A 16,367-nucleotide genomic window follows, 5' to 3' on the forward strand; every position below is an offset into this window, starting at 1 on the left:
GCGTATGGTATATATCTTTCTGTGAGTAAAGGTATGAGTGATGTGATTTAACTTTGATTGTGTGAAAATAAGTTGGAATGTAGAAGATAAGATACAGCTCTAATTAATTTGGTACGTGAAGGGAGAGGTGGAGCCTGTTTTGAGTTCAGATTGGCCACCTGGACTGAGAAACATGTGACCACATTCCCACAGTATGGTTTGTTTACCAAAACAGAAATTCTCAAGCATTCTGTAATTTTCCTTAGCTCTGAACATGAGTTCTATGCCTAATAAAAAAAAGGGGGCCTTTTACAGTGAAGCTGGAAGCTCATCTATGGGTGAACATATCGCATAGAACCAGACTCCTGGTCAAGATACTCCGCCTTCGCTAAAAAAAAAGGGGCTTCTCAGCTGATGTAAAAAGCCTGGATTTAGAGATTAAGGACCAGTGATGATGTATGTATAGTGTATTATTGCTTCTTTGCCTGGTCTAGAAACTCCTAGCATTGATTAGATGTAGGGACCAGTGATGTAATCACTGTTTATAGGTATTGTTTTTCAGTTATATAGCTAATCATTGTGTATATAGCTTAATCATTGTATAGATTTTAATCACTGTGTATTTTAGAATCTCTAATAAAAGTCTCATTTACCTAATACAAATCCAAAAGAATCCACAGTAATTACTGTGTAGTCTGTGTCAGTAAAGCAGGCTGTAAAACCAGATCAGAACACATTCCAACAAAAGTTCCTTAGCTTTCCTCCCACTGATACCTGCCAGCCCCCTCACCTTCATTGAGCTCTTCTGGTCTGTCCTGGGATGACTGCTCCGCTGTCACAGACACCTCTGTGACTTCCTTGAAAGGACTGGCCCCTCTTGAGTGCCACTGGATCTTCCTGGATGATCGCGCTGGGCCTCCCAAAAACATCCTTTAATCATCAAACCTCATTCAACACATATTACTTGATCCTCTAGCAGGCCCAGGACCTTAGATTCTCCTAACCAGCTTGTCCAGATCCTCCCTAGAGAACGTACCCTGGAAAAGAAGCTTACTCAACTTCACCTATGAGGCCACATCGGCCGACCAGCTGCACAATCACAAAGATCTATGGGCAGTGACCACTAGTGCCAACCCCACTGCCAAGGTTCTAATGAGGTCAATCAAAGAGTCTGCCAGGAAAGATGAGTCCATCTCTTGCTTTGCTCACCTCCCTGATAACCACACTAGGGGACTCTCTCAGAGAATCCAGCACGTGTTCCATCCAGAGGAAGTACACTCTAGCTAGATAGCCCCTACAGACTGCAATATGAAGAGCCAGGGCCAAAACATCAAAGCCTTCTTCAGCAGAGGTCCTGAGGATTCTTCAAAGAAGCACTGCCTTCTACTAGAACAGTAGTCTTCTTGGTCACCGCTGGTACCACAGCATCCACTTTAGACAGTTCAAGTTTTCCATGTCCTCTATCGGTAGAGGATACTGTCTCCCCATAGACTGACTTACTGACTTTAAACCCCAAATCTGGGATTTCCCATTCTACTGAAATAATCTCCTGGATGGTTAGATGCATGAAGACTTAGGGGGCCACTGAATCCCCTAAAATCAGGGGATCTGTGTATGCTTGCTGTGCTCTTGCAGACAGCTTAAGACCCACTACTACCTGGGAGATCAGATCCTAAAGCTCATCTCTTTAAAAGATCTACAAAATAGAAGGGTCTTCTCCTGGGGGCATCTCCCCCCACCCCCCAGGGCTTCTCCCTAGCCCCTAAAGCATTCAGCAGGTCCAAATCCTCCAAAGAACTCCCTGAACTGTCTTATGCCAACTCCTTAGAACAATCCAGCCTCTAGAACTTTAGAGCCAAGGTCCTTCTCAGAGTCTTTCCTGCTCCAATAACAGTTGATCCCTGGAATGTTTAAGGAATAACGCCTGATAAACCAAAAGAATACATTCTCGGGGAAGCCAACCCCTCCACGGAATCTTCCCCCATATCACCATCCCCAGTAGCCTAATGGTTAGTGAAATGGCTTGGGAACCAAGTTCGATTCCCGATGCAGCTCCTTGTAACTCTAGGCAAGTCACTTAACCCTCCACTGCCCAAGGTACAAAATAAGTACTTGTATATAATATGTAACTGTTTTGATTGTAACCACGGAAAGGCAGTATATCAAGTCCCATGCCCTTTCCTTTTCCCTTTACTGGGAACAGAGACACTATTGGGTCCAGACATGGTAGAGTTTCTGACACAGCTTCCCAGTTTAGGCACATTTAGAACACATAATTACCCTAATTATTGGTTATAGGCTAACTCGCTTGTCTAGAGGATGATTTGCACTTACGTATTCATCAGCTTCTTTGTAACACTGGCATAAAGGTCAGGCAAGGACCACATTCTGGAAAGTATATATTTTGGTGATAGTAACATAGTAGATGATGGCAGAGAAAGACCTGTATGGTCCATCCAGTCTGCCCAACAAGATAAACTCATATGTACTACTTTACATTATACCTGACCTTGATTTATATCTGCCATTTCAGGGCACAGACCGTAGAAGTCTACCTAGCCCTAGCCCCGCCTCCCAACCATTGTTGTTGCCATCCAATCTCTGCTACGTTTCTGAGGATCCATTCCTTCTGAACAGGATTCCTTTATGTTTATCCCACACATTTTTGAATTCCTTTACTATTTCATCTCTACCACCTTCCGCGGGAGGGCATTCCAAGTATCCACCACTCTATCTGTGAAAAAATATTTCCTGACATTGAGCCATGTCTGCGTGATTGCAACAACGTCTAAGTCTGCCTCTAACATCAGAGCTTGCAGGTCATGAACTTTATTGCTTAGACTGCAAACATTTGTGGTCATTGCTTTCCATCTACATTTCAGTGGCATTTTTATCTTCTGTTCAGTTTTTTGTTTAGTCTCACTTCCTGCTGTGTTGGTAAGAAGAAATTTTGCTAAGATTGTTGTTTACATTGCTTTCTTTTCTACTGTCACATCTTGTCTTTAGCTGAGGGTGAGCACTTGAAGTGACCTGCCTCCATATGCCACCCCCGCCTTTTAGTTTAAATGCCTAGAAATATATTGTCTAAATTTCTCCCCAAGGATTTTTTTCCTGCCACAGTGAGATGCAGACCATCATTACAATATAGTCTTTTGTTTTTCCATGTATTTCCCCATCCTCCTATGTACCTAAATCCTTCTTGGTGACACCAGGCTTGGAGCTAACTACTGAAATTTTCAGTACTTCGCAATCTTCTCTCCCATTCCAAAGGTAGGTAGTACTAGAGCTGCAAGTGGGGTATTACTGTTGTTCCCAGGTGGATAACAATATATCTATATCTATATCTATATATATAATTATTAGTCGTACTGCTATCACTTCCTCGCTGTTCGGACAACTACTGAAGTTTATATACAACAAAGCAATTATAAAACTTAGCAGCAAAACTTCTCAGTAGTTGTCCGAACAGCGAGGAAGTGATATCAGTACGAATAATAATTATTCCTAATACACAGCTAGTATTTCCCAACAAAACAGTGATAACCTAAGGAACCACATGCCAAAGGTCCTGAATCACACTTGGAACTTAGCAATGCTTTCTAACCCCCTAGACCATAGGAAGGAAAACACTGGCCTCACCCAAATTAGGAGATGCACGTGGAAGAATCCTTGACTACCTCTTGGACTTCAAGCTGATGTTTCATAGCTGGCTCCTGGATCAGATGTAGCTGACTGCACAAGATCATGTAGATAGGATGCCTCTGCTGAACAGTGTCTGGTCTGTGTTCCTGGTGGAAACTATTTCAGCAATGAAGTTGGAATGACCACAAACTTTCCCTGAAACTAATCTTAGATGTAACCAAGATGACAACTGGTACTGGTTCTTACTAAGTACAGCACATTCTCGTAGGTCAGGTTCATTTATGAGCCCCGAGTGCTTAGGCACTCAAATGAATTTGGATGATAAAATAACACCCATTAGAGAAAAGCATCAGCCCAGAAGATCCACAGCGAAGATCCACATCAAGTGTCTCTCTATGGTCTTACATCTGCACTCTTCCTTTGCTCACACTCTCTCCCCTTTGCTTCCTATGTGTCCACAAGCTCTCAGCAACAGTCCATGACATAGAGGACATCGTACTACACAAAGAACAGTTCTACGACTGGATGAGCTGGGCCCACAACATCTGGCTTGCACCAAGTGGGTATGTGGAGAGTAGATGAGGTAAGGCCTTGGCTAATGAGGACTAAGCTAGCCAGATGGTTACCATCAGATTGGTACAAGATGGCTAACGAGCATTACCTCAGATCTGTATCTCCTTGAACCCCTCCCCCCCCCCCCCCCCCCACACACACACACAACATATCACAGGGGGTTAAAACTGCAAAAACTGTTCTTTCTCAGAAAAAAAAATATATAATTGGATGATGTTAGTGTCCCAGGTGCAGTGCACAAAGGAATCCATGACAGGATGGTTATGTTGCAATCAAGAATTTGATTCATAGGCCTCAGTTAGGCTAATGCAGGCCTTATGCTCACAAACAGGTATGGGCAGTATATATTCCTACAGATTCCAAGATGGTAGAGGTTCCTGCCTAAATCAGAACCACCACCTCAGTCACACAATGATCCCCTCCATGCCCAATACCATCTGGGACCATGCTGTTCTCTGCTCCCTATACCACAACTACCATCACAGCTGCGGAGCATACAACTTTACATCTACCGCCAGCCACATCGACTCAGTGGTAGCCAAAAGACCCTCAGCACCTCAATTTCTCTGCCATGTGAGACCTCAGACAGCCAAACTAGCAGTGCACGTCCTGTCCTTGCAGATATCTCCCCCCTCCTTCTTGCTTCCAGCATGCTCACCAGCACTCAGAAAGAGTTGATTGTCAGAAAGTCAACCAAGCTGATTTCCCCGATCTGGGAGGGGGTGTCTGTCTTTTTCCGCCAGTCTGTCTCAACCAGGCACCAAGTTTTCTCCCTCCTCGGTCTGGAAAGAGATGCTGAGGCACACACTCGCTCAACCAACAAAGCTGGAAAGGGTGGAAAGATATGCAACACCAGGTGTAACCATCCCAAGGTCTTACGTGGGTCATACCGACCCTTGTCTTCTCCACACTATGTTTGCCCAACTCTTTAGATAACACCAAATCTTAAGACCCCATGGAAGACTGACCTATTTCTACCAGACTGGGCTGCACAGGTTTACCCATGTTTACCATCTGCTGGAGACGGAGAACCACTGGGTAGGTGTGGGCTGCACAGAGTTCTTATAGAGTCATTTTGAAGCCAGTAGTTCTCAGTTTTCATCTGCTGGTAGGAGTGCATAAACCCATGAGCTTGGCAGATCTAGAGGGATACTAAGTAGGGTTTAATCCTGAGATCCTTTTTCTCCTCAAAAGTGATAGTGATAAATTACCAAGCTTGTTCTTTGGATGAGATTTTTTTCTTCTGTAATTTCTTAACAAAGACAATTATTTGTTTAGGAGCAAAATGTAGACCGAGAGGACATGAAATGAGATTGAAGGGGGGCAGACTCAAGAAAAATGTCAGGAAGTATTTTTTCACTGAGAGAGTAGTAGATGCTTGGAATGCCCTCCCGCGGGAGGTGGTGGAAATGAAAACGGTAACAGAATTCAAGCACGCGTGGGATAAACATAAAGGAATCCTGTTCAGAAGGAATAGATCCTAAGGAGCTTAGCCGAGATTGGGTGGCACAGCCGGTGGCGGGAGGCGGGGATAGTGCTGGGCAGACTTATACGGTCAGTGCCAGAGCTGGTGGTGGGAGGCGGGGCAGACTTACACGGTCTGTGCCCTGAAAAGGACAGGTACAAATCAAGGTAAGGTATACACAAGAAGTAGCACATATGAGTTTATCTTGTTGGGCAGACTGGATGGACCATGCAGGTCTTTTTCTGCCGTCATCTACTATGTTACTATGTTCTCTCTCCCACCACTACCAACAACCTGGAAATGGAGAGCAATTGTGCATTCTTCCAATTCAGCTTCACCTTTTCATTATAATCCAGGTGAAAAAATTATCCCATACAAGCTGTAACCTCATACCGTCACTGCCCTATGTTCAATTTTAACAATCTTCAATGACCATCTATCAGCATATTTTCTACTGGCATAACTATTCTGAACATAACCATATAATAAGAAATAACAATACTTGTATGCATCACGTTAAGAGGCTGATATTTAAAAGCTTTGCCTAACCAAACTTCTCCCCCCCCCCCCCCCCCCCCACTCAGCTAAATTCTTTCTGGACTAATTATTGCTTCCATAAAATATATCCCAAAAAATAAAAAGCAAGCAGCGCTGAGGCAGAATGTGGTTCAAGTTAACTGTTCAGTGGTAATATTCATTGCTGGCTAGCTAAAATTACCTGGGTAATTATGGTTAATGATTAACCAACAGCTGTTCTAAAATTAACTAGAGACATGTGACACTAAGGAAGGAAGTTATCAAAGTGGGCTACCGATAAGATGAGTTATTAGTAACTAGGTCCTCACTGCATAAAAGAGAGATATGTGCTAAAAACAGAACAAGTCATTAGTAAAATAATCAGTTTTTAACAGTAGCCCACGCTACTAACTTATCAAATATAATTAGAGGGGAAGTTATCAGAATGATTTGTTGTACCTTCAAAATTGTTTTACAGCAAACATTGATGAATTTTACCTTTATTCACTCCTCTAGTTGATCTACATCCATGCCACTCCTTAACTTCTCTGCTTTGGCAAGAAAGGCCATCGGAATCAATTGCTGGGAAGAAAATAAATAAATAAAATACACTCAGGTCTTGTTAGTCATACTTGAGATTTACTTCTGTTTAAGCACAAAACAGCTCATTCATATTTTCAGTTACCACTATCATGAAGGGCCACCTTTGGTGTGAAAGCTGGTACTTATGCTGTGCCAATTTTATGCTCAACTTTAGTATGGTAAAATTATGTATCATACCTGATAATTTTCTTTCCATTAATCATAGCTGATCAATCCAAAGACTGGTGGGTTGTATCCATCTACCAGCAGGTGGAGATAGAGAGCAATCCTTTTGCCTCCCTATATGTGGTCATGTGCTGCCGGAAACTCCTCAGTATGTCGATATCCAAGCTCCATCCGCAGGACTCAGCACTTAGAGAATTACACCCACAAAGGGACACTCTGCCCAGCTCACCACCGCCGAAACGGGGGAGGGGAATTAACCCAGCTCATCCCCACACAACTGGGGGAGGGGAATCCGTCCAGCTCATCCCCGCAGAGCGGGGGAGGGACACCACACCCGCCGATGCGGGGGATCTGGCTTATCCTGCAACCGCAACCGCGGGAGGAGCTGACTGACCCTAACACCGCCGAAGTGGGAGGGGTACAAAGCTGCCCTACTGCCGCACGAAGCGGGAGGGAGCGCCGGCAGAATTTATGTCTCAATCCAGCCCCGTAAAACGGAGGGGAGAGGAATGCAGCAGCTCACTGTAACACAAATTCGTCTCAACTCTTGAAGAATCCATTGAAAAACTTGAACACGAAGTCCTCCTGAACAGGAACTGAAGACTAAACTTGAACCTGAAATGCAACCAGAATATAAACAATACAGATATCTGGGAGGGGCTATGGATTGATCAGCTATGATTAATGGAAAGAAAATTATCAGGTATGATACATAATTTTACCTTCCATATCATCATGCTGATCAATCCATAGACTGATGGGATGTACCGAAGCAGTACTCACCCAGGGCGGGACATTGAAATCCCTGACCTCAACACTGAAGCTCCAAACCGGGCCTCCGCCTGAGCAGCCACAGCCAAGCGGTAATGCCTGGAGAAGGTATGGGCCGATGCCCAAGTTGCCGCCTTGCAAATCTCTTCCAAGGAGACGGACCCGGCCTCTGCCATCGAGGCCGCCTGAGCTCTAGTGGAGTGAGCCTTCAGCTGGATAGGCGGCACCTTCCCCGCGGCCACATAAGCTGCTGCAATGACTTCCTTGACCCATCTTGCCACTGTAGGCTTAGCAGCCTGCAGACCCTTACGAGGACCTGCAAACAGGACAAACAGATGATCCGATTTCCGGAAATCATTGGTCACTTCCAAGTATCTGATGATGACTCGTCTCACATCCAGATATTTGAGAGCAGAGTATTCCTCTGGGTAGTCCTCCCTACGAAAGGAAGGGAGACAGAGCTGCTGATTCACATGGAAGCGAGAAACAATCTTGGGCAGGAAGGAAGGCACTGTGCGAATAGTCACTCCTGCCTCAGTGAACTGCAGAAAAGGCTCTCGACATGAGAGTGCCTGGAGCTCGGAAACTCTTCTGGCTGAAGTGATAGCCACCAAAAAGACTGCTTTCAACGTCAGGTCTTTCAGAGATGCCCTAGACAAGGGTTCAAAAGGCGGCTTCTGCAAGGCTCTTAGCACCAGGTTGAGATTCCACGCAGGCACCACTGAGTGCAGAGGAGGGCGCAGGTGATTAACTCCCTTGAGAAAGCGCACCACATCTGGCTGCGAAGCCAGGGAAGCACCCTTCAGGCGGCCCCTGAAGCAAGCCAGAGCCGCTACCTGGACTTTAAGGGAACTGAGCGACAGTCCTTTCTCCAGACCTTCTTGCAGGAACGCCAACACTAAAGAAATTGGAGCAGTGAAGGGAGAAAGTGAGCCTGCTTCACACCACGCTGCAAAGGTACGCCAAACCCTGGCGTAAGCAGTAGAAGTAGAGCGCTTCCTCGCTCTCAGCATAGTGGCCATGACCTTGTCTGAGAAGCCCTTCTTTCTCAGACGCTGCCGCTCAATAGCCAGGCCGTAAGACCAAAGGGGGAGGGATCCTCCATCACCACGGGACCCTGATGTAACAGGCCCTGCTCCACTGGCAGCCGCAGAGGATCGTCGACTGAGAGCCTGATCAAGTCCGCATACCAGGGACGTCTGGGCCAGTCCGGACCCACCAGGATTATCCGGCCCGGATGCTTTGCCACCCGGTCTAGCACCCTGCCCAACATGGGCCAGGGCGGGAACACAGAGAAGCTCTTGTGTCGGCCACTGTTGGAGAAGAGCATCTATTCCCAGGGATCGAGGGTCCCGTCCTCTGCTGAAAAAGCGCGGCACTTGGCAATTGGCCGATGACGCCATCAGATCTAGGCTCGGCTGGCCCCAGCGCTTCGTGATGTCCAAGAACGCCTGAGCAGATAGCTGCCACTCTCCGGGCTCCAAGGTATGGCGACTGAGAAAGTCCGCCTTGACATTCATGACTCCGGCAATGTGGGCCGCTGACAGCTGTTCCAGGTTCGCTTCCGCCCACTGGCATAGATTCATGGCCTCCTTGGCTAGAGGGGCGCTCTTGGTACCTCCCTGGCGGTTGACATAGGCCACAGCCGTGGCATTGTCCGACAGGACCCGTACTGGCTTCAACGCCAGTACCGGGATGAACTCCAAAAGCACCAACCGAATGGCTCTGAGTTCCAGGAGGTTGATAGACCACTTTGCCTCTGCAGGAGACCAGAGCCCCTGCGCTGTCCTTCCCAAGCAGTGGGCTCCCCAGCCCGACAAAGAGGCGTCCGTCGTGACGACAATCCACTCCGGGGTCACCAGAGGCATTCCTGCAGACAACTTGTCTGTCTGCATCCACCAGCTCAGCGCCTTGCGCACTGCTGGGTCCAAGGGAAGGCGCACAGCATAATCCTCCGACATCGGAGTCCAGCGCTGCAGCAGAGAGAGTTGTAGTGGTCTCATATGAGCCCTGGCCCAGGGCACCACTTCCATAGTGGCCGTCATAGAGCCCAACAGCTGCACATAGTCCCAAGCCTGAAGAGGAGAGGCTACTAGGAACTGGTCCACCTGAGCCTGAAGTTTGACAATCCGATTGTCTGACAGGAACACTCTGCCCACTTGGGTGTCGAATCGAACTCCCAGATACTCCAGGGACTGAGTCGGGCGCAGCTGGCTCTTCTCCCAGTTGATGATCCACCCCAGGGGGCTCAAAAGAGCAACCACCCGGTCCACAGCTTTGCCGCACTCTGCATAAGAGGGGGCTCGGATCAACCAGTCGTCCAGATAAGGATGGACTTGTACTCCTTCCTTTCGCAGGAAGGCCGCGATGACCACCATTACCTTTGGAGAAGGTCCGCGGAGCAGTAGCCAACCCGAAAGGGAGGGCTCTGAACTGGAAGTGTCGGCCCAGGACTGCAAAACGCAGAAAGCGTTGATGAGGAGGCCAGATGGGAATATGCAGGTACGCTTCCTTGATGTCCAAGGAAGCCAAGAACTCTCCTGCCTTCACTGCCGCTATAACAGAGCGGAGAGTCTCCATGCGAAAGTGCCGCACTTTCAAGGCCCGATTGACCCCTTTGAGGTCGAGGATAGGCCAGACAGAACCTCCTTTCTTTGGTACCACAAAGTAAATGGAGTAACGTCCCTTGCCAAGCTGAATTTCTGGCACCGGAACGACCGCACCCAGGCGTATCAGGTTGTCCAAGGTCTGCTGCACTGCCACAGCTTTGACCGGAGACTTGCAGGGAGAGAGTACAAACCCGTCTCTTAAGGGTCGGCAGAACTCTAACTTGTAGCCGTCTCTGATGACTTCCAGCACCCAAGCGTCTGAAGTTACTCTGGTCCACTCACCCAGAAACGAGGACAGGCGTCCTCCAATCTGCACTGGGCCATGGACCAGGACCCCGTCATTGGGTACGAGACCCTGGGGGAGGACCAGAGGGTGCACCTCCGGGACGGCGGTCTCTGCGAAAGGAATGCTGCTTGGGGGAGAAGTTCCTTTTGAAGGAAGAGGGGGCAGAGGAGCCCGACTTGCCCGGGCAGTACCGACGGGCTTCCTGAAACCGTCCTCTGGAGATACCGGGGCGAGCACTGGCCCGAGCCCTGACCTCTGGTAACCTCTTGCCCTTAGACGTGCCGAGATCGGTCACAATTTTGTCCAGCTCAACCCCAAAGAGCAGCTTGCCTTTAAAAGGCAACTTAGCCAGGCGGGACTTAGAGGCGTGGTCCGCAGACCAATGTTTCAGCCAAAGCCAGCGCCGCGCAGAGACTGTCTGAGCCATGCCTTTAGCCGAGGCTCTCAAGACATCATACAGTAAGTCTGCCAAATAAGCCAAGCCCGATTCCAGGGCCGGCCAGTCAGCCCTCAAGGAAGGATCCGAGGGGGAAGCCCGCTGCACCATCGTCAGGCACGCCCTGGCCACATAGGAGCCGCAAACTGAGGCCTGCAAACTTAAGGCAGCCGCCTCGAAGGACGATCTTAAAGCCGCTTCCAATCTTCTGTCTTGGGCGTCCTTTAGTGCCGTGCCACCTTCCACCGGCAACGCCGTTTTCTTAGTCACCGCAGTGATTAAAGAATCCACGGTAGGCCAAAGAAAGGCCTCACGTTCACTTTCAGGCAAAGGATAGAGGCGGGACATAGCCCTAGCCACTTTGAGGCTCGCTTCCGGGACATCCCATTGAGCCGAAATTAAGGTGTGCATGGCAGCATGCACGTGGAAGGTTCTAGGCGGGCGCTTCGTCCCCAGCATAATGGCAGAGCCAACAGGGGCTGAGGGAGAGACGTCCTCTGGCGAGGAAATCTTCAAAATGCTCATGGCCTGCAGTAACAGGTTGGGCAAATCCTCTGAGCGAAAGATCCGCGCTGCAGAGGGGTCATCTGCTCCATCCGAGCGGGAATCCGTCTCCTCCAAGGAATCCCCAAAGGACCGTTGGGAGAACTCAGATACGCTGCCCTCATCTACATCAGAGGAAACAGCGTCCTCTAAGGCCTGGGAATCCACCCGAGGGCGTTAACTTCCGGGGGCCTCAACCCTGTTATCGGACAAGGGAGAAGGGGCAGCGTTTTGCATAAGGAAGGCCTGATGCAGCAGCAAAATAAACTCGGGGGAGAAACCCCCCAGACTGTGAATTTCAGCAGCCTGGGCCACAGCCCTAGACGCACCCTCAACCGGCGCTCGCAAGAGTGGGGGAGCAACATGCTGCGCATCCAAGATGGCGTCCGGCGCGACACTCCGCGAAGGAGCCGCGCGGGAAGAAGGTAAAATTATGTATCATACCTGATAATTTTCTTTCCATTAATCATAGCTGATCAATCCATAGACTGGTGGGTTGTGTCCATCTACCAGCAGGTGGAGATAGAGAGCAAACTTTTGCCTCCCTATATGTGGTCATGTGCTGCCGGAAACTCCTCAGTATGTCGATATCAAAGCTCCATCCGCAGGACTCAGCACTTATAGAGAATTACACCCACGAAGGGACACTCTGCCCAGCTCACCACCGCCGAAACGGGGGAGGGGAATTAACCCAGCTCATCCCCACACAAGTGGGGGAGGGGAATCCGTCCAGCTCATCCCCGCGGAGCGGGGGAGGGACACCACACCCGCCGATGCGGGGGGATCTGGCTTATCCTGCAACCGCAACCACGGGAGGAGCTGACTGACCCTAACACCGCCGAAGCGGGAGGGGTACAAAGCTGCCCTACAACCGCACGAAGCGGGAGGGAGTGCCGGCAGAATTTTAAGTCTCAATCCAGCCCCGTAAAACGGAGGGGAGAGGAATGCAGCAGCTCACTGTAACACAAACTCGTCTCAACTCTTGAAGAATCCAAGTGAAAAAACTTGAACACGAAGTCTTACTGAAGTAACTGAAGACTAAACTTGAACCTGAAATGCAACCAGAATAAAAACAGTACAGATATCTGGGAGGGGCTATGGATTGATCAGCTATGATTAATGGAAAGAAAATTATCAGGTATGATACATAATTTTACCTTCCATATCATCAAGCTGATCAATCCATAGACTGGTGGGATGTACCGAAGCAGTACTCACCCAGGGCGGGACAGTGAAATCCCTGACCTCAACACTGAAGCTCCAAACCGGGCCTCCGCCCGTGCAGCCACAGTCAAACGGTAATGCTTGGAGAATGTATGAGCCGAAGCCCAAGTTGCCGCCTTGCATATCTCTTCCAAGGAGACGGAACCGGCCTCTGCCATCGAGGCCGCCTGAGCTCTCGTGGAGTGAGCCTTCAGCTGGATAGGCGGCACCTTCCCCGCGGCCACATAAGCCGCTGCAATGGCTTCCTTGACCCATCTTGCCACTGTAGGCTTAGCAGCCTGCAGACCCTTACGAGGACCTGCAAACAGGACAAACAGATGATCCGATGTCCGGAAATCATTGGTCACTTCCAAGTATCTGATGATGACTCGTCTCACATCCAGATATTTAAGAGCAGAGTACTCCTCTGGGTAGTCCTCCCTACGAAAGGAAGGGAGACAGAGCTGCTGATTCACATGGAAGCGAGAAACAATCTTGGGTAGGAAGGAAGGCACTGTGCAAATAGTCACTCCTGCCTCAGTGAACTGCAGAAAAGGCTCTCGACAAGAGAGCGCCTGGAGCTCGGAAACTCTTCTGGCTGAAGTGATAGCCACCAAAAAGACTGCTTTCAACGTCAGGTCTTTCAGAGATGCCCTCGACAAGGGTTCAAAAGGCGGCTTCTGCAATGCTCTTAGCACCAGGTTGAGATTCCACGCAGGCACCACTGAGTGCAGAGGAGGGCGCAGGTGATTAACTCCCTTGAGAAAGCGCACCACATCTGGCTACGAAGCCAGGGAAGCACCCTTCAGGCGGCCCCTGAAGCAAGCCAGAGCCGCTACCTGGACTTTAAGGGAACTGAGCGACAGGCCTTTCTCCAGACCTTCTTGCAGGAACGCCAACACTGAAGAAATTGGAGCAGTGAAGGGAGAAAGTGAGCCTGCTTCACACCACGCTGCAAAGATACGCCAAACCCTGGCGTAAGCAGTAGAAGTAGAGCGCTTCCTCGCTCTCAGCATAGTGGCGATGACCTTGTCTGAGAAGCCCTTCTTCCTCAGACGCAGCCGCTCAATAGCCAGGCCGTAAGACCAAAGGGGGAGGGATCCTCCATCACCACGGGACCCTGATGTAACAGGCCCTGCTCCACTGGCAGCCGCAGAGGATCGTCGACTGAGAGCCTGATCAAGTCCGCATACCAGGGACGTCTGGGCCAATCCGGACCCACCAGGATTACCCTGCCGGGATGCTTTGCCACCCGGTCTAGCACCCTGCCCAACATGGGCCAGGGCGGGAACACATAGAGAAGCTCTTGTGTCGGCCACTGTTGGAGAAGAGCATCTACTCCCAGGGATCGAGGGTCCCGTCCTCTGCTGAAAAAGCGCGGCACTTGGCAATTGGCCGATGATGCCATCAGATCTAGGCTCGGCTGGCCCCAGCGCTTCGTGATGTCCAAGAACGCCTGAGCAGATAGCTGCCACTCTCCGGGCTCCAAGGTATGGCGACTGAGAAAGTCCGCCTTGACATTCATGACTCCGGCAATGTGGGCCGCTGAAAGCTGCTCCAGGTTCGCTTCCGCCCACTGGCAAAGATTCATAGCCTCCTTGGCTAGAGGGGCGCTCTTGGTACCTCCCTGGCGGTTGACATAGGCCACAGCCGTGGCATTGTCCGACAGGACCCGTACAGGCTTCAACACCAGTACCGGGATGAACTCCAAAAGCGCCAACCGAATGGCTCTGAGTTCCAGGAGGTTGATAGACCACTTTGCCTCTGCAGGAGACCAGAGCCCCTGCGCTGTCCTTCCCAAGCAGTGGGCTCCCCAGCCCGACAAAGAGGCGTCCGTCGTGACGACAATCCACTCTGGGGTCACCAGAGGCATTCCCGCAGACAACTTGTCTGTCTGCATCCACCAGCTCAGCGCCTTGCGCACTGCTGGGTCCAAGGGAAGGCGCACAGCATAATCCTCCGACATCGGAGTCCAGTGCTGCAGCAAAGAGTGTTGAAGTGGTCTCATATGAGCCCTGGCCCAGGGCACTACTTCCATCGTGGCCGTCATAGAGCCCAACAGCTGCACATAGTCCCAAGCCCGAAGAGGAGAGGCTACTAGGAACTGGTCCACCTGAGCCTGAAGTTTGACAATCCGATTGTCTGGCAGGAACACTCTGCCCACTTGGGTGTCGAATCGAACTCCCAGGTACTCCAGGGACTGAGTCGGGCGCAGCTGGCTCTTCTCCCAGTTGATGATCCATCCCAGGGAGCTCAAAAGAGCAACTACCCGGTCCACAGCTTTGCCGCACTCTGCATAAGAGGGGGCTCGGATCAACCAGTCGTCCAGATAAGGATGGACTTGTACCCCTTCCTTTCGTAGGAAGGCCGCGATGACCACCATTACTTTGGAAAAGGTCCGCGGAGCAGTAGCCAACCCGAATGGGAGGGCTCTGAACTGGAAGTGTCGGCCCAGGACTGCAAAACGCAGAAAGCGTTGATGAGAAGGCCAGATGGGAATATGCAGGTACGCTTCCTTGATGTCCAAGGAAGCCAAGAACTCTCCTGCCTTCACTGCCGCTATAACAGAGCGGAGAGTCTCCATGCGAAAGTGCCGCACTTTCAAGGCCCGATTGACCCCTTTGAGGTCGAGGATAGGCCGGACAGAACCTCCTTTCTTTGGTACCACAAAGTAAATGGAGTAACGTCCCTTGCCAAGCTGACTTTCTGGCACCGGAACGACCGCGCCCAGGCGGATCAGATTGTCCAAGGTCTGCTGCACTGCCACAGCTTTGACCGGAGACTTGCAGGGAGAGAGTACAAACCCGTCTTTTAAGGGTCGGCAGAACTCTAGCTTGTAGCCGTCTCTGATGACTTCCAGCACCCACGCGTCTGAAGTTATTGTGGTCCACTCGCCCAGAAACGAGGACAGCCGTCCTCCAATCTGCACTGGGGCGTGGACCAAGGCCCCGTCATTGGGTACGAGACCCTGGGGGAGGACCGGAGGAAGCACCTCCGGGACGGCGGTCTCTGCGAAAGGAATGCTGCTTGGGGGAGAAATTCCTCTTGAAGGAAGAGGGGGCAGAGGAACCCGACTTGCCCGGGCGGTACCGACGGGCTTCCTGCAACCGTCCTCTGGAGGTACCGGGACGAGTACTAGCCCGAGCTCTGACCTCTGGTAATTTCTTGCCCTTAGACGTGCCGAGATCGGTCACGATTTTGTCCAGCTCGACCCCAAAGAGCAGCTTGCCTTTAAAAGGCAATCTAGCCAGGCGGGATTTAGAGGCGTGGTCAGCAGACCAATGTTTCAGCCAAAGCCACCGCCGCGCAGAGATTGTCTGAGCCATGCCTTTCGCTGAGGCCCTCAAGACATCATACAGCAAGTCTGCCAAATAGGCTAAGCCCGATTCCAGGGCCGGCCAATCAGCCCTCAAGGAATGATCCGAGGGGGAAGCCCGCTGCACCATAGTCAGGCACGCCCTGGCCACATAGGAGCCGCAAACTGAGGCCTGCAAACTTAAAGCAGCCGCCTCAAAGGACGACCTTAAGGCCGCCTCCAATCTTCTGTCTTGGGCGTCCTTTAGGGCCGTGCCACCT

The 16,367-nt window shown here is 50.4% G+C and overlaps 1 protein-coding gene across 1 annotated transcript in view; it reads right to left on the reverse strand.

The window, feature by feature from the left end:
- The window catches only part of DDX1 (DEAD-box helicase 1), a 223,644-nt gene that overhangs the window by 137,520 nt on the left and 69,757 nt on the right, over window positions 1–16,367 (reverse strand). The window contains exon 7 of the mRNA XM_030198848.1: window positions 6,674–6,757. Coding sequence (XP_030054708.1) covers window positions 6,674–6,757 — 84 coding nt within the window. The remainder of the gene's footprint in view (window positions 1–6,673; window positions 6,758–16,367) is intronic.

Source organism: Microcaecilia unicolor, chromosome 3, assembly GCF_901765095.1.
Source record: "Microcaecilia unicolor chromosome 3, aMicUni1.1, whole genome shotgun sequence".
NCBI lineage: Eukaryota > Metazoa > Chordata > Amphibia > Gymnophiona > Siphonopidae > Microcaecilia > Microcaecilia unicolor.